At 44.2% G+C, this 25,738-nt stretch overlaps 1 protein-coding gene across 10 annotated transcripts in view; it reads right to left on the bottom strand.

Moving 5' to 3' along the window:
- Positions 1–1,237: 1,237 nt before the first annotated feature.
- The window catches only part of AFF1 (AF4/FMR2 family member 1), a 195,769-nt gene continuing 171,268 nt past the window's right edge, over positions 1,238–25,738 (bottom strand). For 7 of the 10 annotated variants that reach the window (XM_014452055.2, XM_023750404.1, XM_014452056.2 and 4 more), the window contains 10 exons: positions 23,911–24,846; positions 15,270–15,370; positions 14,249–14,492; positions 13,538–13,629; positions 13,269–13,326; positions 10,589–10,737; positions 9,936–10,007; positions 9,404–9,541; positions 7,596–7,798; positions 1,238–6,435 (listed from right to left, as the gene is read on the bottom strand). In XM_014452055.2, the coding sequence (XP_014307541.1) occupies positions 6,314–6,435; positions 7,596–7,798; positions 9,404–9,541; positions 9,936–10,007; positions 10,589–10,737; positions 13,269–13,326; positions 13,538–13,629; positions 14,249–14,492; positions 15,270–15,370; positions 23,911–24,846 (2,115 nt within the window). In that variant the 3' untranslated portion in view covers positions 1,238–6,313. Of the gene's footprint in view, positions 6,436–7,595; positions 7,799–9,403; positions 9,542–9,935; positions 10,008–10,588; positions 10,738–13,268; positions 13,327–13,537; positions 13,630–14,248; positions 14,493–15,269; positions 15,371–23,910; positions 24,847–25,738 lie in introns of those variants that run through there. The other 3 variants (XM_023750407.1, XM_023750410.1, XM_023750409.1) reach the window with 3 other exon arrangements.

The following is a 25,738-nucleotide window of genomic DNA, read 5'->3' as shown; positions in this document are numbered from 1 at the left end:
AGCATTCTTTATAATATCCCCAATTAGGAATAATCTCAAAGTCTAACAAGGGGGTTGGTTAAAACTAGTACAACCACACAATGGACAACTATTACCAAAAATTTGTGATAAACAAGATATGACACAGAGTTTCTGTGAAAAAGATGAGAGCCCAGAAGAGACTGTATAACCCATCTTTCAAATGAGATCTCTTCCCTGCAGCTTCATCTGGACTAAAACACTCCCTTTTCCCAACTTACCTTTGCATACTTACCAGTTACTGCCAGCTTAATGCCAGCTCATCCAGGCTGGGTCCCCGTTTGCTCATTAGGACCAATAAGTAGAAGTCACCCTAATGTAAGGGAGAACAAAATTAAAGGGGAAGAGGTGGACAGTGAGGTCTTTCTCAGTGCTCAGAGGCTGGAGGATCAGGTGTTGGGATGTTGTGGTGCAATGAAGGGAGGTAAAGGAGCCAGTAGTTTCTGAGTGTTTATGCCAGGCACGATGCTAAGCACTCTTCATATACCACCTAATGCAATCCTTGCTTTTATTTGGTAGATACCAATCAACAGTCTGTAAATGAGAGGAGACCCAGGGAGGTCACATAGCAAGCTGGAGAGCCAGGACTCAGGTTCAGGAAGTTAGGTCCTTTCTGATTTCATAAAACCATTGAGGTAGAGTATTTCCTTCAGTGGCCAAGGGGGGAGAGACCAGATGGCCTTTAGATTATTTTCTTTAAAAAAAAAAAATAGAAAGGGAGGAGAGAAACATCCATGATGAGAGAATCATGGAACGGCTGCCTCCTGCAGGCCCCCCACTGGAGATTGAGCCCGCAACCTGGGCATGTGCCCTGACTGGGAATTGAACCGTGACCTCCTGGTTCGTAGGTCGAGACTCAACCACTGAACCACGCCAGCCAGGCCTTTTAGATTCTTTTCAATACCAGCATTCTATAAATCTGTCTACCAGCAGACAAATGGAAAGCAGGCAAACTGGGTCCATAGGTACACCTGGCAGTAGATGTTAGGATAAGAAGCCACACTTGTGATCTCAGGCTAATTTCTGTGTGATTAAGATCTTGAACATAAACTGAACTGAAGGATGAGACACCCTGTGCCCGCACTTTTCCCATTTGAACACATATGCGAATGAGGGTACATTATTTTATGTGAGACTCTCCTTGGCTATAAATGGTATTAAACATAACAATGTTAGAAATTTTTTATTCAGACAAAATGGAAGCATGATTCAACACAAATGATTTCTCTAAATTTTTATTAATTTTTTTTTTTTTTACAGCTCGATCCTCTTGTGAAAAGGAAAGAATTTGAAGGTGAACAAATCAATTATACTTTTTTTTAAACAGCAATTAATCCTCATTACAGAGAACAAGCAAAAGATCTGTGGCACATTCTCTTTGGAAAGATCTTTTGCAAATTTTTCTTCTAAAAAAAGAAAGCAAACTTTAATTCTCACAGATCACATGTCTCTTTCAAAGGACTATACAAGGCAGCTAAATTTTATTCACAAAAGCCCCAGGTTGCAGTTTCATTGCTGAAGGAGATAAAATACATGGAGTCCCCTTTATCTGTGTTGCACATCTTCCCATTGAGAGCATCGCTGCTTCCCCATCCTACATACAAATCACTGTGTGGACTACATAGCTGGCACATTATTCCACAATAATTAAAGAAAAACACATATTATTTTAGAGATAGGCCAGTGACCTTCATTTATCAACTGGACAATTTATTTCTTTTTAAAACAATTTTAATAATACCAAGATTTGACTTTACTCTAAAGTTATAAGAAAGCAAAAAATATAATATAATATAATATATAATGGTAATAAATAAAAAAAGGCAACCCTGCACAGGTATCATCCAAAACGTAATCACATTCAGGAAAAAACAAATTAAAACAAGATTTGGGACACACGCATATAAACACACACACATACACACACCAACATGAACAGTGTATACTTGTTATCTGAGGGGGATGTGCAGTAATTTTAACAATACATGTTGACGGCCTGAACAAAAGGCAAAGTTAATACTGCCTGTGTTAAGCATCACTTAAACATCTACTTTTAAGCAAAGCAAGTTATCTCCTTAGGTCAGCCACTCCTGGCCTGACTGCGGTATGGCCGGCCTCGCTGTCAGTGGTCTTTCTCCCTTGTCCCTCCAGGCCCACAGAGCACCCCCTAGGCTCACAGAGGGCTGTATGTCTCCTTCCTGCCCTCTCGGGTACAGAAATATAGGCACTTCTCTACCCATCGCAGTACCTGCTGATACCTGGCGCACAGTGGAACAGAATCTCGTGTGATTTTTCTCCAGGACAACAGGAAATTTACAGCCACCTTAAGAAAGGTGGTAAGTGGTGCTTGTCAACTCATCATCAGTGAAAACTACAGAACATGGCCAGTGGTCACAATTCATTCTGTCACTGAGAAACCAACACAACTAGATTGCATATTTGAGATTTATAGGAAGGAATACCACTCGCAATGTTTGGAGGAAAATCCCCAATACCATGCTATCCTGCAACTCCATCTCCCGCAAACAAATGACAGAGTAAAAAAAAAAAAAAAAAAAGGCACAGGAAAAACCTTACATCCAAAAACAAAAGAGGCGACCCACTGGAGACAGCGGGAAAAGGAGCAGGCACCGCCATAACCGACACGCTCCACAGCCACAATGTGCAACTCACCTCCCAGGAAGCAAGTCTTGATGTCTGTGTTTCTAAAAGAAGCCCTAATATTCTTGCAAGACTAAAATACTGCTAATCAGTGGTAAAGAGTGTAATGGATGAAGTGGCAAAGTTTTTCAAAGATTTTGTGTAGTGTCTGGGAAAATAAATCCTTAAGAAAAAAGTAGGCTCTGTGTGGGTGGCAGGGAATCAAGCCTAATTTGATTCATTTACCTTAAGATGAACAAATACACCTCAAACTTCATGGAGCAGAAGAGCCAAGGCCCACCTAACATCCCGAAAGCCATGGCAAACCAAATATAGCATTATTCCAAAATTAGGTGTGATCAACAAAATGCACAATAAATATATCCAATTCAACCAGCTTCTTATTCTTTGTGTGTATGTATGTACACACACATCTCCTTTCATCTATCAGAGCTAAGGTATTTTTTTACAGCTAAAAATTATTGAACAAGAATCATAATAAAATAGTAAGCTCCTGATCTTACTAACATTAATATTTAAGGTACCAATTAAGGCAAGTTTTCCATCAGAAGGGGGTGGTTTTTAGCTTTTAAATATCCTGAGATCTGGAATTAAAGGATATAGAACAAGGGAGATAAGTGTGATCCAATCTGTCTAAGGAAAATAGCTAAACATTTTGGTCAAAACAGATCTATAAAATAAAGGTCCTTTTGTTCAAAGAAATCAGATGCTTTCTTTCCCATCCAATTGTGATTAAATCAGATTATCAGGTGAGTCCTTCTCCCGCTGCAGTTTCAGTCCTGATAATATGCCTGCCGGACCCCTGACTCTTCACCACGGCTGGCACGCGGCCCACACTTTCACATTCTGAACCCAGGGCAACCTGGCGGGGTTCAGTGAAGGGTTTCCCATTTTTTATTAGGGCCCTTAGTCTGGCTAATACCTCAAGGTCAGTCCTCTCCAGACAGGGCAGAAACAGTCATCATTTTTACAAGTGAAAGAGTTCTTCCGCTTCCTAATAAAGACACAGGAAGCTGTAGCGCCAGAGGCAAGACTTCACTCCACCTTCACTCAGGACATTTTGTTTGCCTCATGGTGAAGTGCGCACTATTACTGTTATAAGAACTTCACAGATGCAAAGGCTTAATTTTAGACCCAGTCCTTTCAATGGTCTACCTCAGTACAAATCTTGCCTTTTGGAATTGAAGCATGTAGCAAAAAGTGCAAGTGTTTACAAAGCCTCCTGACTTGTTATACAGCTGTTACAGCCAGAAGAACTGAGGAGCATGAGGGGTTCACCAAGCCGCTACCCTTCACATACTCAGCCCATGATCTAAACCAGCGATCGCCAACCTTTCGGACCTCACGGACCACCGGTTGGTGACCGCTGATCTAAACAGTACAAACTGATCTCTGCAAAATCATTTGTTTTTCAAGAGACAAATAAAATTTTAATACAAAGGTCAGGGGAAAACCCCCCACAAAGAATAAGGCCATGACGCAGCCATCACGTGTATAGCACGGGCTGACGGATCGTGTGGGAAACTCCCCCAGGCAAGGGAGCTGGTGGCTTGCTGATGGGACACACTTACCCCGCACAGGTGGCACAGACCAGAACTTGCCCCGAGAACACGTCCTTCCAAACCGACCAGCCTTACACTGGGGAGTGGTGCAGGGAAGGGAAGAAAAGATGATGTTAAATAATTACATGCGCCTGATTCTGGGATCTTGTCTCCTACATAGAAGAGGACACACAATGTCACAGCATACAACCTACCAGGCAATTACTGTTCATTTAACAACAGGGTGCTTTTTAAACGAGCAATTTAAAAAGGGCCAAGGCTTTACTTTAGAACATCAAGACCACACATGAAGTTTCCATGCTCAGACATTACCACTGCTGCTAATCCTCGGGCTTTAACCTAAACACGAGGTAGGAGACCTCTGCCCTAGCAGGTTAGTGATGACAAAAGAACGGGCTGGGCAGACAGTGAAGGAACAGTCACACGCTTCACCCTGAAAGACAAGCATCTCCCATCGCCTACACCCCCCTTTATACATTTGCCAAATTACCAAGCAAGTTCTTACAGACACCATGCGGACCTTACACTTCATTATAAATAAAGGTGTATCCACTCCCTTCTTCACTAATAAATAATTAGGAAAATGTCAAACATGCTGGGTAGGAAACAACATGTAGAGAGGCAGGATAGGAGAAAAGCCAATTGTAGAAAAAGCACTCCTCAATTTTAATGTGTGTAAATCCCACCTCTAAAAGGGATAAAAAGAATGGGCTTTTAAAAACACTGCAGTCAAAATAATGCTTCCAATAATAACCTTCAAAGTGTCTACAATAAAGAAAATCTGTGCTTATGGGTAGGTGGGAACTCGGATGTGTTCTTTCATTATCGGTCATTCAAATGCACTGGTGTCATGTCTCTAAGACGGCAACAGCAACTTGTGGGGAGGCCACCGTTCCTCCTCAGCCTGTCAAGCCTAGCTCACCGAGAACACCGAGTGAAGGCCTGGGACGATTTTTTTAAGTCTAATTAACCACCCCAATCTCCACATCCTTTCAGGGAGTACATTTCCCCTGGACAATTAAGGGCTCTGAAAGTCTAGTTTTGCTATAAATATAAAATAATTCGCAGCAGAAAAATATAGCCTCTTTAAGTAGATTTCATTTGTCTTTGTTCACTGACAAAACTCTGAGTTGGTTAGACAGCATGAGTTACCACATGACTGTAGACCACAGACCAGCACCTCAAATTCCAGCTCTACTTAAACAAAAATTAAAAAGCCCTTCAGCCAACTGGTCCTGTGGAAATGGCAGTACCCTTTCCCAGGGTAGAAAATTCCGAACACGGTCGCAGCTGCCTGCCTGTGGCTGAAGCAGGGGTGGGAACGACAGCCATGCCGCCTGCTGCCGCGTATTGTAGCTCCTTCTCCTCCCACGGCTCCCATCGGTCAACACCAACTCGGCCACAAAGGAATCAGAGCTGGGTGAGCGTGCAGTACTTCAGGCAATGGGGGTGCCTCCAATTCTTTACATTATGACAATACTTGGTATTATCAAAGCAACTGTGCACTGGCAGAAAGTGGGGTACAGCGGAGTCCTTCACAATTTAGGTTTTATAGATGACTGTTAGAATTTACAAAACAAATATTTCCTCAAAAAAACTGAAAAGAAAGAAAAATCATCCATAAAACCCTACACCAAAATTCACTGTTAAAAATATTTCCTTCTGGGAATGGACTAGTGTGGTGAGGCTGCTGAGATGACGTGAATTTGCGTTCAGAGTTGAAATTGATTCTCTTCGTTTCATTTGCAACTCGCATTCTGCTGGTTAAAAAAATACGGAAATGTTTCTAGACCACTCACACACCCCTGTCAGGCCACATTGCACTCTGTCCTTTAGTTAGGAAAGGCGAAGATCATCTCTGAAGCCAGCCTCCTCACTTCTACTTCTGCATAACCATCGTGCCCAACCAATGACCACACATTCTTGAGAGTTTAAGTGGACAAATGACCTGGCCTTCTCAGGTGCTTCTCTTCTCAAGTTTTGTTGTCCTGATGAGACAAATGTCTGGACTGGTTCTGAGGCTTCCAATGTGCAAAATAGTTCCCAAGGCATCAAATGAACCTGGGCCTCCGTTAGGGCGCTCTGCTTCCTTGCTTCAGCCACTGAAACCCCTGTCTCGTGTAGTGCACCAGATCCGCCAAACTGCTGTTGAGGGCCAAGGTGCACACACTTGTGCTGAGCTGAGCAAAAAACTCTGCAAAGGAAGCAAAACCACAACCAAGTAAACACACGCACACACACGAAATAAAGACGGCAACAGAAAGTCATTTGTTTGGGTCGGTTCCAGAAACGATCCCCAAATTAGCATGTACTTCATCTGTCACAGTACAACATCACAATCGAGTATAATGCTGCTCATTCTCCACACTGATCCACTACCCTAGAAGGGTAGGCACTGGGTGCTGTTTTAGGGTTGAACCCATAATGCCCAGCACTGGAGAACACCCGATTAATACTTTTGGGTCAACAGATGCATGAAAGAAAAACACCAACATGTTTAAAAAGCATCTTTAGTTTACTAAGCAATTAAGTTCTAAGAGGCTGTGAGGGAATTAAGTGGCCACCGCCAGGAAGAACTATGGAATGGCACGGACCTGGCATTTCCATCTAAGCGTCAGTGGATGCTGGCGCTGGCACGCGCAGTTCCTCTACAGCGTGTCCCACCGCCTCCTACACCTCGGGTTTTCCCAAGGCCTTCGTCTCACACAAGTTTCAAGAGGCTTACTGACGCCATATTGCCCGTACTGTCGCTAACCATCTTCCATCACACTGAAAACAAATGTTAGACTTCGTACTTAGGCTGTGCTCCCTCACACCTCACACTGGCTGTGCCCAGGGACAGCCATGCCCTTCCTTCTCCACTTGCCTGGCCCTTGTGCTACCATTTCATCCAGACTGAAATGACGGCGCCAGGACTTCTGAAGGGCAAGGTGCTGAAGCCACTTCCAGTTCAGTTTTGCTAAGATCCAGCCACAGAAATTTAGCTCCATGCTGTGGGGCTCAGAAAAGAATTGGGTCTAGGCTATGAGGTGTGATGGAGAGAATGAAAAATGGATTAAAATAGCAAAGCCGATCAGAACTGGGAAACTTCAAGGAGTATAACCACATTAAAATACTAGGGCAAGTGCTATAGGGAAGAACATTCTGTCTTCAGTTGCACAAGGATTATTTTTCAATATCTCATGGCATAAATGAACAGCTTCAGTTCAAAAAGTGGGGGGAAATTTTAACTAGAGACAATCATGTTCGTCTTATATCACTGCTACGGGTCCTGGAGAAGGTTGAGGGCATATATAAGTTCAAACCACATGATTCCCATCATGCCCCAGTAATTACCACCACAGAGCCACTCACCTTTATTCTTCCTTGTAAGGACCTCGGCCTGTTCCCAAAGATCAACGGCGGCGAAGATGTGGGAAGTAATGGTGATGTAGGAAGATGTCATGTTTTGGATGTTGGCAGGGATCCCGCTGCCCCCCACACTGCCAGCACTCGCCTGGGAGCCCACGGAGCTGGCAGAAGGCATTGGAGAGAGAGGGGATGGTGCGCCTGTGCTTCTGGAAGGCGGAAGATCAGAGAGAACTGGTTAATCACTAAACCCCACATTACAGATTTCCTATCTCTGGAACCGTAGGCCGAGTCACAAAGTTTCAGTGTGTACCAGCCAAAATGACAGTCATTTCTTTAAGGTCAAAGAGACACCCTTCACCTTTAGGAGTTTGGGAATTTATAAAACACAGTGAGATGGGACCCACCAAACGGATGGAGGCGAGGTGTCCTCACTAGACGCGAAATGAGGTGGGCAGGTCTGTATTCTGAACCTGCTTCCCATGCCGTTCACATCGCCTACTCCCTAGGCCTTGAGTCCTTCCCTCCCCACCAACCCCACCCAACTTCTCACTTAGCAGAGTAGGTGCTAAGAGCAGGCCCTTGAGAAATATCTGCTGAATCAATGAATGACTGTAGTACAGCCTACGAGGAGACCAGGGAGTATCATGTACCAGGGGATTCATGATCTTCTCTCTACTCTCCCCTCTCGACTGTATACCTGCACATCCAAGTTAACAAGTGCCTTGAGTGGGTCAATGAGAAACACAAGTGACATCACTTCGACCTCACAGATATAAAATGGGAAGATGGCAGCAGCAGTAACCTCATGCTGTGCCCCACCTGCCCCCTGCGCTGCTCGAGCCCTCAGTGCACCAGCTGAATGGACATTCATAAGACAGGAGTGGAAGCACCATGAGGGCAGTGAGTTTCACCTGCTCTGTTTACTGCTGTGTCCCCTGTACCTAAAGCAAGGTTTGGTACAAAGAAGGTGCTCATCGGCTGGACAAATGGGAAAGGAGTTACCTCAAATAATAACACCGACCACGTATGAGCTTAGAATACCACCTCAGAGGTGGGAGTCATGAAAATTCCAGAGGCAGAAGTTCCTTCTCAGTCAGGACGTTTTAAGGAGAGGCTACATGGGAATCTCTTCCTGAACGTGCAGGAAATGGGCAGTCTTCTAGGTGACAGTCTTAAAATAGCAAAGCCGATCAGAACTGGGAAACTTCAAGGAGTATAACCACATTAAAATACTAGGCAAGTGCTATAGGGAAGAACATTCTGTCTTCAGTTGCACAAGGATTATTTTTCAATATCTTATGGCATAAATGAACAGCTTCAGTTCAAAAAGTGGGGGGAAATTTTAACTAGAGACAATCATGTTCGTCTTATATCACTGCTACGGGTCCTGGAGAAGGTTGAGGGCATATATAAGTTCTTGTTCACTGAAATTCCAAGGTGACATGTCCAGAGGGACAGGGACTTTGGCTGGTTCTCCTGGCCTTGACTCTAGTTGTTTTGTGGTGTTAGGCACGCCTAAATATAACCCCAATTTTGTGGTGTTAGACATGCCTAAAGATCCTCACAGTTTTGACATTTTGACCATATAGTTTCTACAATTATCTTTTTATGTTACCCAATCAGCAAACATCTTGATTTAAATTATTCCTTAAAAAGCAGAAATAAGCAAATGATCTAGTTAAGGAGAAAACCAGCATATAGATGTATACAATTTTTGAAAAGGCAAAGTGAGATGTACACACAAATGGTAGCAAAAGCAAGAGGCAAATAATGACGCAATACTGATCATTGTAAGCTAGACGTATCATTACCTTGCAATGCATGGAGAAGGTGCCTGGGTAACTTTGGAAGGACTCTGGAAGTGATCATTAAGAGCACGAGAATACTTTATTGCTCTCTCCTTTTTACAACGAAACATCGCCATGTTCAAAATGGACTGACAACGCATGCTGTGAACATAAACAGGTGGATGTCAGAAAGACAGCCATCGAACCCTTTACAACCTAACGAAGACGCTGGGCTTCATCTACCTGAGGAAGGGCATCGTAAAAATCTTACTGCACTCTTCAGTCATCAGAAACACACAAATACACAAGGATATCATCTGAGCCACCAGATCAAAGCATTACTGAGTCATCAGTAAAACAGCAGTAGGCACCATTTCATAAAACTTATCAGTGGGGTTAACCCCTTGACCTTAGTATTTTATTGATCTCCTTTCACTGTAATTTTCCTGCTAAGCAAAAATTTCAAAATTTTTTGTACCATCAAAAGATACAAAAGCAAAAAAAAAAAAATACAAAAGCAAGTGTGATACCATGTAAATACAGAAAAAGTACTCACCATAAAACAGCAAATATTTTCTCTTGTGTTGGTGCTGTGGGGTCTGAGAAGGATTTTAACGACATGATGACTCTATAGGGAAGTATAAAAATAGATCAGGTTAAACAAAAGCAATTGGAAAATCCCTGACACAAAGACATCTCATTATGTCTGTCTCGGTTTTATACTGATTTTTCCTGAAGCTGTCAAGCCGAGAGCAAAGCAGAAAAAATGAGGCTTTAGAGCAACAATTGAGGCCACTCAGAAAACTGGGTGAGGACACGTCTCTTCTCCGGCTGTCCACCTGCTTGACTCCATGTAGACGTGTGTTCTGACTGAGTCCCTTGTTGAAATGCAGATAATAAAGACGGGAGCTTAAACTGAGACGAGGGCGTCTGATAAGAAAGCCAAACTGGAAAAACCAACCTCTCCCTGAAAGGTTTGGCATTTCACAGTGCGCTTGGCACACGATGGAGCTGGATCCGGCTTCTCTGTTCCAGCATTCATCTAGAATATAATTTTAGTTCAGGACAAGAAAAACGTTCTCGGATCAGTAACTTTTGTAAGGCGCCCCTTTATTAAGCTGTCTTTATACTGAGGTTCAAGTGGATTATGGCAATAAAGGTGAGGAAAGAGAAGTACTTAAGAGGATGGCAACATGACTTGGCGCTTACTTAACGAGGTCTTCGGTTTCAGAGTACACCGCGAAAGCCGACTTGGACGCCGACTTGGACACCGGGCTTTCAGACTCCATGGCAATCCCACACTCAATGAAGGACAAGACGGCTTCCAAGTACTTAAAAGCCTTCCCAACCTTGTCCGTCTGTGGAAGAACAGGTCATTGTTAGGCCAAAGACAGCCTTTTATTTAGTTTCTCACCCACATTCTTCACTGTAATATCCCTCCACTGTCAGAGTTTAGTTATGGCTACAGAGAAGTGTGAGAGCAAACCAACTCAACAGGACTAAAAGCCTATGGGGTCTGACCTACTAAAAATGTTCTTCTAGTAGGAAAAAGAAAACAATTTTGTGTTAGGATGACGCTCTCATAACTTTAAAGCACATATTCAAACCAAGGCAATTGAATCCATAGTCCCTTTGTTATTAATAGTGTCCCTAATTACTCATTACATAATTTTTCTGAGAAAGAAATTTTTCTACACATCTAGGATAATGCAAACACAAATTTCTTTGTATGTGTTGAAGTTTACCACCTTACAATAAGTAAAAAGCGTTGTTTTAGGAGCATCTTAGATATGATGTCAAACAATCATCGTTCCATGTATCTTAGAGCCCAGCAGGTGGCTGACTCGCCTTTGGAAGTCGGGGCGAAGTGCATGAGGCTGTCCTCTGGGCCAGCAGGGATAAAACCCCAGAGTCTCCCTCTCTCACTCCTTTTTAAAAAATCGGACAAAATTGACTTTTTTTATCTAAAAATTTTTTATTGTTGATCTGAGAGTCTCTTAAAGGGAATATAAATGAAATCAGATCTTGGTGACTACACATTTTGTCACAACACTTCTCACTGAGTGCAACACAGCCAAACCAACTAAGACGGGATGAGCACCTCTCTCAACACACGGCATATGGACCACGTTATACAGGTAACTGACTAACACATTTGCAAGTTTGCAGTTTTTGCTAATGCTTTCAATTTGATAATGTTCAAAAAGAAAGAATGCAAGCAGTAAAGATGCAAGTGGAGTATAAAAAGATAGTGACATCAGCAAAGAAAGATGGTTTAGGCCTGATATTTTGTAAGGCTAGTGATGCACATCTATTACACCTGTGATAAACGCATGTATTCTGATACAGTGTTAAAGTGGTAGCGTTCCAATATCTCTATTCAGCAGTGAGTATAATGTAGAAGTAAAATGCACTCCTTTATATTCAGTTGTGCACTTGACTATTTGGAATGCTAAATGCACATCTTGAGACACTGTGCAATTAAAGAAGAATATTACAAAAAGACTGTGCATTCAGCTTTTTGTCCAAACTTGCCTATTTTGAGACTAAAATGAGACATTATTATTACAATGAGATTCAACAGGCATAGATCAGGACTGTCCTGGGCACACGGGGATGTATGGCCAACTTCGGTGGGAGAAGATGTGCGTATGTACAGACTAAACGCAAAACAAAATCAAAGTTCCCTGGAGAATATTTCCTGATTTGAATAATGAGGACATCTAGTGCTTAAAATGCCCGATGTTTAGACAAGTTTTAGGTGACTGACAAAGTACTGACTAGTACTCCTTTTCAAAACTCAAAAGATTCATATAGTCCCAGGAACAACCTGGGAATGCTGAAAGGAAGAAGATGGAAAAGACACCCCTGCTTGGCCCAGCCCTGGTCCTCTGACTCTAACTCAGGCCATCCTATACAGGGCCACCTTAGAGACAGGGCCACAGGGGCTTGTCTTTGACCCCCCTGTAGCACCCAGCATGGTAAGGACGACTCCAATATTTTGTCCCAACAAACGGGGACCAGCCCAGCCCTCCCAGCCTGTCTGAGAACAGAGGCCAGTCCACAGACTGGGGTTGCAGGCACCAGGCCACAGCCTTGATGGCCACCCTGGACGGACCTGATTCAGTTCCCTGTGGGCCTCCAGAGTGTGGGGTTAGATTTGCATGTAGGAGAATAAAGGCCGGTGGTACGAAGTTCAACATAGGGTATGTGTCGGGCTTAGGCTTGGGGAATACATTCCGTTTAAATATGACAAAGGGCACACACCACCTAATTAGACTGCAGCAGAGATGCAAAAGCACATTTAATTGTGTATGTGATTAAAAACAAACCTCCACCTTCCAGAAAGTCCAACAGCCACCAGGCAGAGCTCACTTTTTAAAGCATGTTTACCAAAGTGCAATCACTGCCTTCACCTTAAAACTGCATCTACTGGCACTGGTCTACTGGCCCCTCAGGTCAGTCTCTCTCAAGAGCTTGAAGATCATTTTGGAATGCAAATAGGCTACCTCACCTTTCAAAATATCTCAGGGTGAACACAAATAGACCGACTTCCAATAGTAGGACTCATTTTTCATATCCAAAGAGTGGGACAAGGAAGCATTCAGGTATTAAATACCTGGTAGTGACCATTCATTTAGACATCAGACTTGCGACTAGGTACTTTGTATATTTGCCCTTGATCGAATAATGGAGTCAAAGAAAATAACTTCACTAAGAATCCCTTATCCCTCACTAAGATCCTGCTGATCCTGCTTCCGCTTCGGCCAATGTCAGCACCCCTCTCCCACCCTCCTGCTGTATTTAGTGATATGTTATACAGTAGACTGAGATCACAAATATTCCATCAGAAGACATTCTACCAAATGGATAAAGAACCAAGACTGACCATTAACTCCGCTTTTTGCTTCAACTTTTTTGCCTCCTTCATGTGGAGATCTGCTTGTCTGAAAGAGAAGGAAAGATCAGGGTAGGTCATATGAACTTAAAATTACTAGGCTGGAGCAAGATGATTGAAGGAGACTGAGATGGTGAAAAAGGATGGGAGGAGAAGGAGGACAAAGAAGAGGGAGGAGCAAAGAAGGGGAAAGGAAATGAGGAGGTAAAGAAGGAGAAGTGGGCACACAAAGGATAAGAAGCAAGCATCTAGAATCTTACTTGTCCAACTTCGAGGGAGGCTTCCCTGGTTTCGAGTTACCATTTGGCAAAGAAGGCACTGGGAAAGAATTTGCAGTATCTCCAGAAGATCCCTTTAAAAAATCATTTTACAGATCACACTCTAACATTTAAGATCACTGACCTAAATATACCATCCCTTAAATTAGCCCAAAATAGTTCCCCCCCAAAGTTTGGCACTTTCCCAGCGAGATTAACGTTTTGACTGTATTGGGACTCAAAAAGATATACGACAAAACTGTCCATGAGAACAGATAACCAACAAAGCCAAATGTAACATTTTCTTTTAGTCAATATGCATACACACCACATACACCCAGGTTAACAGAAAGCGGAACTTGTACTTGAGGAAAGTGGATAATTCTCCCCCATTACAATAAATGAAAGTACCTGAGATCAAATATTCAAACCAGGGTAACCATTTATTACTACGAAACACCTGACAGAAAATTAACACAAAACATCTATTCGGGTATTTCACTTCTGAATCACTTTAAGAATAAACTGACACCTAAATGTTCATATACTATTAATTACCTTTTACTCTCCCTCTAAAGAGTAGAACTTTAAACACAAACTCATTACAGCCTTATTCAAAGTGATGAATAGCTCTGAAGTACCATCATTAGGAACTTACTCAATTTGGGAACTTACCCAATATCTACTGTATACAACGGCGGCTCCCCCACTTACCTTTTGTTCTGTGGAGCTTCCAGAGCCCTTCCCCTCGGCTTTTCTGCGCTTGGGGGCGGGGGAGTCCTTATGGTTGCCCTTGGTACTACTGGCACTTTTGGGAGGGTCCTGGCTACAGGGATGTGCTTCTCGCCGTGGCCTCTTTTGTGTGGGCTTGGCTGGCTTCTGGGAGGATGAGGACGAGGATGACACAAGCGTGGGGGGAAGCATTTCCTTCTTTGAGGGCTCAGAGGGCCTGGGTGTTCTGGAAAGAAACATCATACAACACAAAGTTAAGGCAGAACATGAACCATGTAACTTAGTTGTTTAGTTAAAAGGACACAAGGCTGCTGACAAAAGACTAAGATATCACAAAGCGTGAAATCCATTTTTGTACAAGGCCACATTTCAGGGACTTTTCATGCCTTTTAAAAATCCAGTCCTATTGCTGACTGAGAAATGAAGTTATGTGACCCGTCTCTAAGCTTGCGGTCCTGACTTCTCCTAACAAGCCGGTCTGCATTAGCTACTCCCCAACCTGTCCCTCTCTCTGACAAGCAGGCAAGCCCAGCCTCCGCTTTCACATCTGACTCCTTGCTCTCGCAAATTCCTCCTACATGGGGACACGATGCATTGTGGTACCACATCATTTTGTGAAGCGATTTCTTGAACAAATCAGAGATTAATAGTTAATTTTTGTGACTCTGGACAAGCCATTTTCTCTCTGTGTGCCTCAGTTTCCACTTCTACAAAATAGGGATAATAACAGCACCTTTCTTATTTTCAATGTAAAAATTCCTTTAGAAAGAAATTAATTCCAGGTTTTTAGGAAATTTTCTACTGTTGAAATACACTGGATAAACCCACGCTTGCTGCCCAATGAACTGTTAATTCCTAGAAGGTCCACGTGACAAAAGCAGATTGAAACCAACTGAGCACATCATCAGAAGGAGCTGAACAAGTGTAGCACTCCATGCCTTCACACATCAGACCCAAGAAGACTCACTTGCCTTCCTAGGCTGCTCCTAATCTCTATACTCACTTCGTCTTAGAAGCTTCTTTGTGGGAGGATGACGATGACTGTGATTTAACCTCTTTCTCCAGTCTGACTTTCTTGCTATCATGGTCTCTCTCTGCTTCACCCTATGATTGTAATATAACAAAGTAAACTGTTACAAACATAACTGTACAGGCAAAATAGGAAAAAATATACAGCACAGGCAATGAGAATAATTAGACTGTTGGAGACATCTGTCTATACACACACATACCTATACTGTGTGTGTGTGTTTTGGATGCGGGAGGTAGGCAATCTAGATTTGATATTAGGAACCTGTGGAGAGACCAGGCTTTGCACAAGGAAGGACTATTCTTCATACGCAGGAAGGGGAGGGTGTCTAAGTAATCCTATATAATAAAAAGCTAATATACAAATCGACCAAACAGCAGAACGACTGGTTACTATGACACGCATTGACCACCAGGAGGCAGACACTCAATGCAGAAGCTGCCCCCTGGAGGTCAGTGCACTCCCACAGGGGGAGTGCTGCTCAGCCAGAAGCTGGGCTCACAGCTGGCAAGCACAGCAGCGGTGGCGGGAGCCTCTCCCGCCTCTGTGGCAGCGCTAAGGCCGGGGAGTGGGCCTACGCCATCAGTTGGACATCCCCCAAGGGCTCCTGGACTGAGAGGGTGCAGGTGGGCTGAAGGACATCCCCCGCCACCCCCCCCCCCCGCAGTACACAAATTTCATGCACCAGGCCTCTAGTAGCTAATAAGAATAGTAGTAGACTTCATTATAGTAGACACATCATTGCTACTTTCCTAAATATAAAAGAATCAATAAAATATGCTGATTCACATCAAGTAACAACAGATAATTTTATGAGTAAGGTTCTTCCCCTTCTTTCAAAAGAACCTTCCACTTATCTACACTAATTTATTGGTCATAATAAAATTAGGAGTGGAGTACTAAAGCTTAGCTTTTCTTCTAATGAAAAAAACAAGTATATTGTTGAAAATGAAACAGGCTACAAAAATCCTGTCTAGATAGCTTATAGACAAAACCAGGAAGGCACAACAAATAAGAATAGTTGCTTTGGGATTCAGCTAACTTTCTCTTCCATTGATACCAGGTCTTTTATTATTATTAATTTTAAATCCTCACTGGAAGATATGTTTTTTATTGATCTTTAAAGAGACAGAGGGAGGGAGGGAAGAGGGAGAGAGTGGGGGAGGGAGAAGGGGGAGAAAGAGAAAAAGAGAGAGAAGCATCGACAGGGTGCCTCCGTATGCGCCCCATACCTAGGTATGTGCCCTGACAGGAAATCGGACCACCACCTTTGGTATACGGGAGAACATTCCAACCAACTGAGCTGCCTAGTCAGGTAGATACAAGTTTTTTGTTTTTTGGTTGTTTTTTTTAAAATATTGTCTTTATGTCTTTCTCTACATATATAGTCATACGTTTTTCAAGAACTTTGACAGAAAATGAAGAATTGTAAATAATAATTTTAGTGAGGGAAGAGTGATGAGAAGGGATATATAATTCCACCAAGTTAAGCACCTCAAAACATCCCTCTGTACCAACTAAAGTGTGAGATAACGAAACATTAAGAGAACAAAGAATTCTTTATGGCAAAAGTCTTCTATGTGCTTGTGCTCACCTGTCAACATGCACACCAACTTTAAAAAAAGTCTACATGTCGATCCAATGGCTTCACCGTGGCCTCCTGCCCACGGTCTGGACTCAGGCAATGCCCCCTGGGAAGGAGCTACTATCTCTCGAGCAAGTGACAGTGATAGGATTGGTGTGAGCCCTTTAGATAATTGTGATGCACATTTAGAAATAAACTCCTCCAACTGTCAGTTCACTGAGACAGGAATCTGGGACACCACCAGTCAATCTAGGACAATCCCTTAAAAACCTGAAATCCTCCCTTAAAGCCTTAAAGGAAAAAAACATTCTTCAAATTCACTGACTGCAGGAAGCCCCCGTTTTCACCACTGTCTCTCTCCTGTTTGCTGACTTCCTCCAAGAAAAATGAATAAATTAAGATGTGTAGGCCCAAGCTCTGCCCAGACACTAGGAGCAGCCTGACCCTGCTCCAAAGAAGGGGAAGTAGCAAAAACACGCCCTCCTCCTGGCGGCTGCATGCAGACAGATATGGCGAGAGCACTTCCATTCCCCTCCTCAGCCACTCGGGGAAAAACACGTACTTCTTGTCTCAAAATAGATCATTCCACGTTGCTTCTAAAGACACTTGTTTTTCATCTCTTGGTGTGCACACAAGTGAGAACATTAAGAAGAAGGGGAAGCCTGGGCAGGGAGAACTTCAGTCCAAGGGAAGGCTTGTGCCCCAGGGGCCATCAGTTCTGCACTGACCGGCCCGGCACACTCCCACCCGACAGCCTGGCACCCAGGAGCGCCTGGCACGGCCAGTCTGAAGCCACAGTGACTTCGAAGACTTAGTGTAAAAGGAGAAATGTAACAATTTTCATTCAATGTTACGGTGGTGATATTTTGGATATATTTGATAAAATAAATTATTAAAACAATTTAACTGGTTTTCTTTCATGTGGATGCTAGAACATGTTAGTTTACTTCTAGTGGGCTGTGCTGTTCTGTACACTTCTCTAGAGGTAATCTGCACACGAGGCTCTGAACTCCCAAGCAGCCAATGCAACAGAGGAATTATAAAATGTACAGGTGAGATAGCAAATCAGTTCCTCAGAAATATAACCATTCATTAAAGAAGTATAAGGAGTTAAGATGTGACATACAGAAGCACGTCCTAAAGGCACAACTGGAACAAGACAGGAAATTTCGCCCAGCTGTGTCCCAGGGGCCTTCAGCCTGGCCCGCAGAGCTCAGCTTTGCACAGCACGCAGGCCTCCACGCAACAGTACGCCATGCTAACACCTGAGAGGCAGCCAAGGTTGGCAGAGAAAAAAAGAATAAGTTGGAAATGACTGGGTCAAGAGAGGACCCTGCTACTGTGGCACCCTTGTCATTACTTAACCTACTGCGCGCCCCAGGGGCTCTGCCACTCACAGATCTAGCGGGTTCTCTCGAGTTTTAGATTAAAGGCTGCAAAGCTGGCCTTGCAAGCAGTGCAAGAAGATGGAAAATTTATCTCTGGGAACAATCACAGATTTTGCTAAAATATCCAGATATTGGATGAGGTAGTAATGTATACTTTTTGCGATGGAAGGTTCTTCTAGGCAGTTAATGACACACAGGGTAAGTTTCCAAGGCAAACGTCCACACAGTTGCATCCTAACGAAAACATCAGACCCCAGACATGGAATGAGCGTTAATTTTTGTTTATATGTTATCCTGCTGCTTGGGACTTGCCAGTTATAACTATAAACCAAAGTGACAGACCTTCTAAGCCAACGGTTGCCAACCTTTTGGACCTCATGGACCACCAGTTGGCGACCACTGTAAACCACATGAAATCAGATTCCTAGTGAGTCAATCCTCACAAACAGGTTGTTACAACCCTGGCGTGTACCAATCAGAGATTCAAGAGAACAGCCCCAAACAAGCAATCAGCAATACTGATTTCGAGGCCAGCATTAAGCTTCTCGGCCTTTTGACTAAGGTCAAGCTCAGTGGCAAGGCTAGCATTAACAACCGTGCTGGCACTTACTGGAACAATGTGCTTTACATTGGCATAAAGCAACTTAGCAGCTGATAATACTCTGTAAGCTGGTAGAGAGTAAGCCAGTAAACCAAATCAAACTCCTACTGCTCGCTTCGCTTGCTTGCTGTAGTCGAGCCTGTGGGCCTGAGGTTAGTATTTCTGTCCACTGTGCACTTGGAACCTGTCTTCTTCTGCCTGGAACAGTCCCAGTGGCTTCCCCGGAGCAGGCACTCAGCGAGGATCTGTTCTCTGGCATGGCAGCTAGGTTTCACAGCTGAGGTCCCAGGAGCAGGACGGCACTGCAACTTGAAGTGGACAGAGGTAGGAAGGGAGCCTTGCACTACTGGGCGGCAGGAAACGCAAACTTAAATTTCAAGAGTGGAAAAGAAGGCAAGGAATCGTTGGGATTTTTCTAGATCAAGGAGCCATTGGAAAATGAGATGAGGGAGAAGAACTCTCTCATAAAGGAAAAAGAAGTTTCCTCTGCCCTGTGGCTGAGCCCAGATCAGCCTCCATTTCAGGGATCCTGCCTGAGGTTGGGGTTGGAAGGCCCCCTCCCAGAAGGATAAGTGTCTTGGTGGTGCTGTACCTACAACAAAAGGAGGGTGCTGGCTGCCGACCTGGTCCGAACTGACTTGCTTGCTTTTCTTAACCTGTTGGGTCAGGCAGCCATGGATGAGCTGCCAAATGCTGCTCCACCCAGCATAGAGCAAAGGGCAAGAAAGAAGCCCATAAAAGGAAGAGCTGGGAATGTGAGACCAAGGTGGTTTTGGAAGAGAATGCTGCAGGGCGGCCTGCTGCTTGCCCAACACCGGGCTCACCAGCGAGGTTCCTGCACGTAGCAGGGCAAGGAGGGTGGCTTTTTCAGAACTGACATCAATTCGGGCCACAGTGTTTCTAATAGGTGTTAGGAGAGTGTACTGAGAGCCTGGCTGTGGTGGGGAGAGATGAGGGGCATCTGAAAGAGAAACTGAAGTGGAGGAGTGTGGGGTGGGGTGGGAGGAGTACGGGGACAGCAAGGTGTGAGCAGTAGAGGGACAGAGCCAGGATGATATTATAACCACCAGAGTCAGTACACTGTTCTTGAACTATGACCTTGTGACTCTCCTAGAGCCTCCCCACTGGACACTGAAAGAGAAGAGAAATCCCTGGGCTGGAGCCCGCATACCTGAGCTCCATGTCTACTTTGACTAAACAGCCACGTGATGCCAGAGCCTCTCTGGATCCCATCCATACAAGGTGCAGCTGGACAAGTGACCTGTAAGGTCTCAGCACTCAAATTCTAGGACTGTCTTTTTCTCCCACAGGGAAGCAAAGGACCTTGGTAGCACTCGGGGCAAAGGAAGTGGAGAAGCAGCCTGCTGGGAAATTTAAGTCCCTCTCTGGATGTGTCTCTGCAGGAGGTTCAACACAAAGATGACAAGCAAATGCCACATCCAAGTCAGCACCGAGAGAGGGCAGCTTACTGAGGAGACAGGCTTTGTAATCTCGGGATAAGTACTATAGAAAAGGAAAATCAATCCACTTTCTTTCTTCTTTTTGGTGAGGGAATGCACAGGCATTAGAATGGCTTAACAGTCTTAACATGTATATGGTTACAATGTTCTTTTCAGAGTAACTAACAAGCATGAAGAAATTAGATTGAAGTAGCTTCAGAAAATTTTAAGAAATGACTTTTCAAACCCTTGATTTTGAAAGATAACTGAGAATGTTGATCTGGAGAAACCACCAAAGAAAAGACAGTCGGAGCTTGGTTAGAAGGGAAGGACTGACTGAACCAACAACCATCCTCAAGCAAAAACAATGCACATTTCCCCACCACATCCCTTACCTTCCCTTCCCCAGGACTCAAAACCCGGATAAAAGAGAAAGTGAAATTTGTTTCCAACAATGTCAAAGCTTCTTGGTCAGTAAAGCAATATTTAGAAAAAGGAAAAGACCTGAGTAAATGTACCTCTCTGCTCTATTTATCGAAATGACTATTAAGACAGTCTAGCAGTTTATAAAAAAACTGAATTAAATGAACTATTAGCTATAAAATGCCAGAACAAGGTCTAGCTCACACAGGGAGCTCCATGCACGCTCGTGCATTTTTAGACACTGCCAATGGCACTGGCCTGTGTATTATATTGTCCTTCTCAACTTCAATTTTCCTTCCAAACCTGGAATAACATAACCTTGGTTTAAAAATTATTTAGGCCAAAAAACCCCAAAACATTGTATTTTAAATTCTAAACTGTACTCGGATGATAAACTTCTGTAGTTTATGTAGAGAGCACTGTGTGTTCACGCCTATTAACCCTCATAATTTCCCACACTTTTCCTCATGAATTGTTTCTGACCCGCTCCTTTAAGGGAGTACCATTACACATATACAGAACCATGAGCACACGTGTACAGGTGCCACACCTGATGGCTTCATCACAGCTGTTAATCACCAGGAACTCTATGATTATCTTCCCATACTTCTAAGTCTAAAATGGCTTCAAGGGTCTGCTTACCCTCTGAAAAATATTTGCTAAATTTTGCACCAGGAGAGGAACAGACCCTAAAGGGCCTTTAAATAAAGACACTAAAGTCCACAAACGTGAACCATCAGGCACACTGCCCCACTGCTCTCACTACATCCTCAGAGAGCTTTTTCTAGTGATTGCACTTAGAATGAAGAATACGAACAAGTATCCACCTCCCAAATTTGGGGAAAAGCGCCCACGCTTAGAGAGGACAGCCCTGCCTCTGCCACGGGGCCCAGGCCCACGGGAGCAGCCGACGCCCTGACAGGACAGGGGGAGCCCGGCCCACACAGGGAAGGACCTGAGGTTAATGCTCAACATTAATCATACCTGGAACCCAGCAGGAAGCAAAACCAAATGACACACGATTCTCTGATCCTGAAATAAGTATACAGTGAGCTGATTTTTGTATGTATTTATCCAAAAGCTTCTATGTTTTTAACTAGTGACATACTTAAAGCAAGGATTCCTGGTTGTCTAGATCCATGACGTCTAAGCAAAGCACATGGAGGGATTTCTCCACCGAAAGAACTAGCTTTGTACAATGTTGGCCCCGAAGTAAGGCTCTGCTTCAGGGGTTCCCGGCCCCCTAGGCGTTAGGATTAACCGAGAACTTAAAAATACCAGTGGGGGTGAGGGGTTTGAGGGTGGGCACCTGCCACCAGGCCTACAGGCTCCCCAGGTGACCACAATGAGCAGCCAGGGTTTGGGACCACCGGTTCAGGACCTGGTCCCGTCACTGCCACAGCAGAGGCACTGTTCCCGGGCAGAGCTCTCCGCTGCTGGCCTGGGCTTTAAAGCAGCACACGCTTGACTAAGATGAGGGTCATTATTTCTCCATCCTCCCAACAGCATGATAAACGAGCTGCCTTCTCGGAGCTCAGCCAAGGGCTGCGCACGGCTGTGGAAGGGCACGGCTCACATCCTCAGCAGGGCGAGCTGAGATCCCTTTCGGGGGCTGCGAGCAACAGTTCCAGATGTGCATGGAGTACAGACTGGGCTGAAAACCGTCTCGGGGAGCCTGCCACTTCCAACATGTTCACCTGTTAGTAAGCGTTTTAGAAGTTAATACTTCTCACTCCAGCTAATGCAGAAAGTTAGCGTTGGAAACCAGACAGACCTTGGGGGATAGGAGATAAAAAATTTCCCAGAAGGGGGAGGTAAACGAGTGTATTTTTGAAGTCTTTTCAGATATATTAAACACGGGTACTTTTCCGAGCCAAGTCCTCCATCAAGTTTCACACCTTTAACACACATCGTTTCCGTGGTTCTTGGACATGAGAGAGAAGATGCCCTCTCCTCGCTGAAACAGCACCGCCCATTAGCATGTGACCACAGCCCACTCCAATCATTCGACACGGGTCTGACAAGACAGCCACAAGACAGCCACCCCTACTACTTGTTAGAGTCATGTTATATTTTTAACTAGTGGAGTAATCGGCTGAATCACAGACAGGACAGCGGGCTGATGATAGCCGTGTCCTTTGTTATTCTTAGCTCAACTTGCACAACTGAGGAAGCAGCTCTGCGTAAAGAGTGTGCACCGTCTGACTCCTCGGCAGGAAGAGCTGGCCTTCCTAGTGCTCTTCCCTCTGAATCTTGGGCAGGTTGGCATGGGAATGCCACTGAGGGAAACACTCACTTATCATACTTTCGTCACCGAGAAGCAGCAAAAAGAACTATCAGGAGCTCAATGATTAAGAATAACGGAAGGAAGGAAACTGTCCAAAATAGTGTGATGTCCATGGAACTGAGGTTCTTAATGCAGAGATTGTTTTTTTTCCTTTTTTAAAAAAACTATGTCATTCCTTAAGTGACACTTCCAAAAATTATAATAAAAAAATGAAATTGACAGATTTTTAATACTTTACAAGATACCATTGCAGCCTATATTATTCAACAGGATGTCCTAACTGCTTAATAAGCTCTAAAACCTTTTAAAAGAATGCCCTGCTTATTAATAAGTCAATAATGGAGGGCACAGAGTCTAAATCTGGTGTGTTCAAATTAATGAGGTATTATGTGGCCATGAGCTAAAATGTGGATGTAATACCAGTATCATAAAGGTCATACTACAGGAGCAAAATTTAGTGTATAGCAGTGTTTTCAGGAATTTGGAATACTAATTAACACTGCAATTCATGTAAGGTTTTAATTTCTAGGGTAAAATCAAATGGGCCAAGTGGTAAATATCAATGTTATCAGAATAAATAAAAGAAGCACCCCCAAATGCTACATTATCCTAAAATGAGATATCCTTTCCAATGACTGCCTCCTCTTTTTGCAAACCAGTGAGACTGCTGAAGGACTCTAGTACCCGGTAATGCCCGTCTGCAGAGTGGGAAGTACCCAGGTCTACAATGGAGGAGTAACTGGCTTAGGAGCAAAGCCTGGATCTAATCTGAACAAACACTTCCTGCATCTTCTAGACAACTCAGGGCTAGAGTCACGGGCCAAAGACAGCCCTAAGCGAACAGCAGGTACTGGCCACCCTGCAGGGGAAGGCCAGGCCCCCCGCACTCACCTTTCTCTTTTTGGCCAACTTGCTTGAGTTGTCGGAGCTTCTCTTCTCAGAATCCAGCTTCTTCCCTGCCGGTGGCTGTTTGTCCTCTGGTTTCTTCTGGCGACTCCCCTTCCCAGGTGGCTGGGGAACCCAAGAGAGGAGGTCGAGAGTTATCTTCACCACCAAGCTTTGCAGGGGAGGAGTGTCCCTGAGCGGGGAGAGCAGCTTGGTGTCTCTCAAAGGCACCTGCAGTTTGTCCTTCCCGGGGTCCTCCTGCACCACCACGGCCCGGCGACAGCCACTAGTCCTGCCACCACTGTTGCTGTCGTGCTTGGGGCCCTGGCCGTGAGTCAGGGGGACGAGGGCCAAGTGCTCAGGGCTCCTGTCCTCCACATTGTCCTTCGTGGGCTCAGGACCGGAGCGTGCCTTTGTGGGGGCCGGGGGCCCGCCCCTGTGCTTCTTCTTCTCGCTGGGGGTGGGCACCGCTGGCTTAGGCTCTCTGTCTCCAGCACGTGGCCTCCCTTTCGTCTTCACCTTGGGCTTGTCTTTGGAAGGCTGATCCTTGGAGCTATGGGGAAGTCCCGGCTCACTCTCCACCTGCAAACTGGCCCGAGAGTCCGCCGGGGCAGAGGCCTTGACAGGTTTTTTGGGTTGTTTGGTTCCAACCGTTTGCCTCTGCGGCGGCTCCTGCTGGGCAGGGGACTTCTGACAGCTCCTCTTGCCAGTGTGGGAGCCTTCGGGAGGGATCCGGGGGGCTCTGCCGGAGCTTTTAGGGGGAGGAGGATCTTTGGATTCTGAATGCTCGTGACTAGTGGTGCCGTCACCACCCTTCCCCTTCCCGTCTGGGTGCCGAAGTGGGGGCGCTGCACTCCCCAGGGCCTCTGGTGGCGCTGCCGGCTGGCTGACTTTGGTCAGCCAGTTGTCTAGCTGCCATTTGTTTGTTGTAGGAGGCTCGGGCTAAAACAAGGAAAAAGAGAAAAGTGGTAACTGGCCAAAGATGCTTAATTCTTCCCTGTGTTACCCAATACTACATCCTGCCATCCCAAACCTAAGAATTAAGGTCCTTTTTACCCTCCTCAAATTACAAGTCAAATTCTATAACAATTTTTTTAATGCTACTGGCATTCTGCTTAGGTAGAGAGTGACCATTAAATATTGACCAATGTAAACTATTGACAACTGCTGAGAAACCATTGCTACATAAATATTTTGTTCTAATGGTAATTACAGTATTAATTTAAACAGAATTGACACATTTTTGGCTTGTAAACTATTCTATCAGAAAATAATAGGGAATAAAAAGAATCCTTTTCTTGAGCATTTTCAAAAAAGGCTAATTAACAAACTAAGTCTTGGTGATTATCTAGGGGTATCATACTTTATCCTTTCCTTGATATACTTTTCAACTGGAAATTATTTTCAAAACTAGATATAATTTCTCATATTTACTTAAAAACATTATAAACATTTATCTGTGAAAGTTTTTCCCTGTATCACAGATACATGTTAATTTTCAAATTTGACTTACATCTTGATAAAAAGAGTCAGGTGAGGTCGCCCTGGCCGTGAAGCTCAGTTGGTTGACCATGGTCCCCTGCACTGAAAGGTCACAGGTTCAATTCCTGGTCAGGGCACATAGCCAGGTGGCAGGCTCAATGCCCAGTTGGGGCACATGCAGGAGGCAACCTAAATTGATTTTTTTTTTCTCACATCAATGTTTCTCTACCTCTCAAATCAATAAATAAAATACAACATTTAAAAAAAAGAGTCAAGTGAGGTCACATTAGATGAGCCTCATTCCCATTTGAAGTCTTTAAAAATCAAGCATTATGTTTCTTGTTTTATTTCA

This window comes from Myotis lucifugus, unplaced genomic scaffold (genome assembly GCF_000147115.1).
Source record: "Myotis lucifugus unplaced genomic scaffold, Myoluc2.0 scaffold_12, whole genome shotgun sequence".
NCBI lineage: Eukaryota > Metazoa > Chordata > Mammalia > Chiroptera > Vespertilionidae > Myotis > Myotis lucifugus.
Note: the sequence above shows the minus strand (reverse complement) of the source record. Positions and strands in the feature narration are given on the sequence as shown.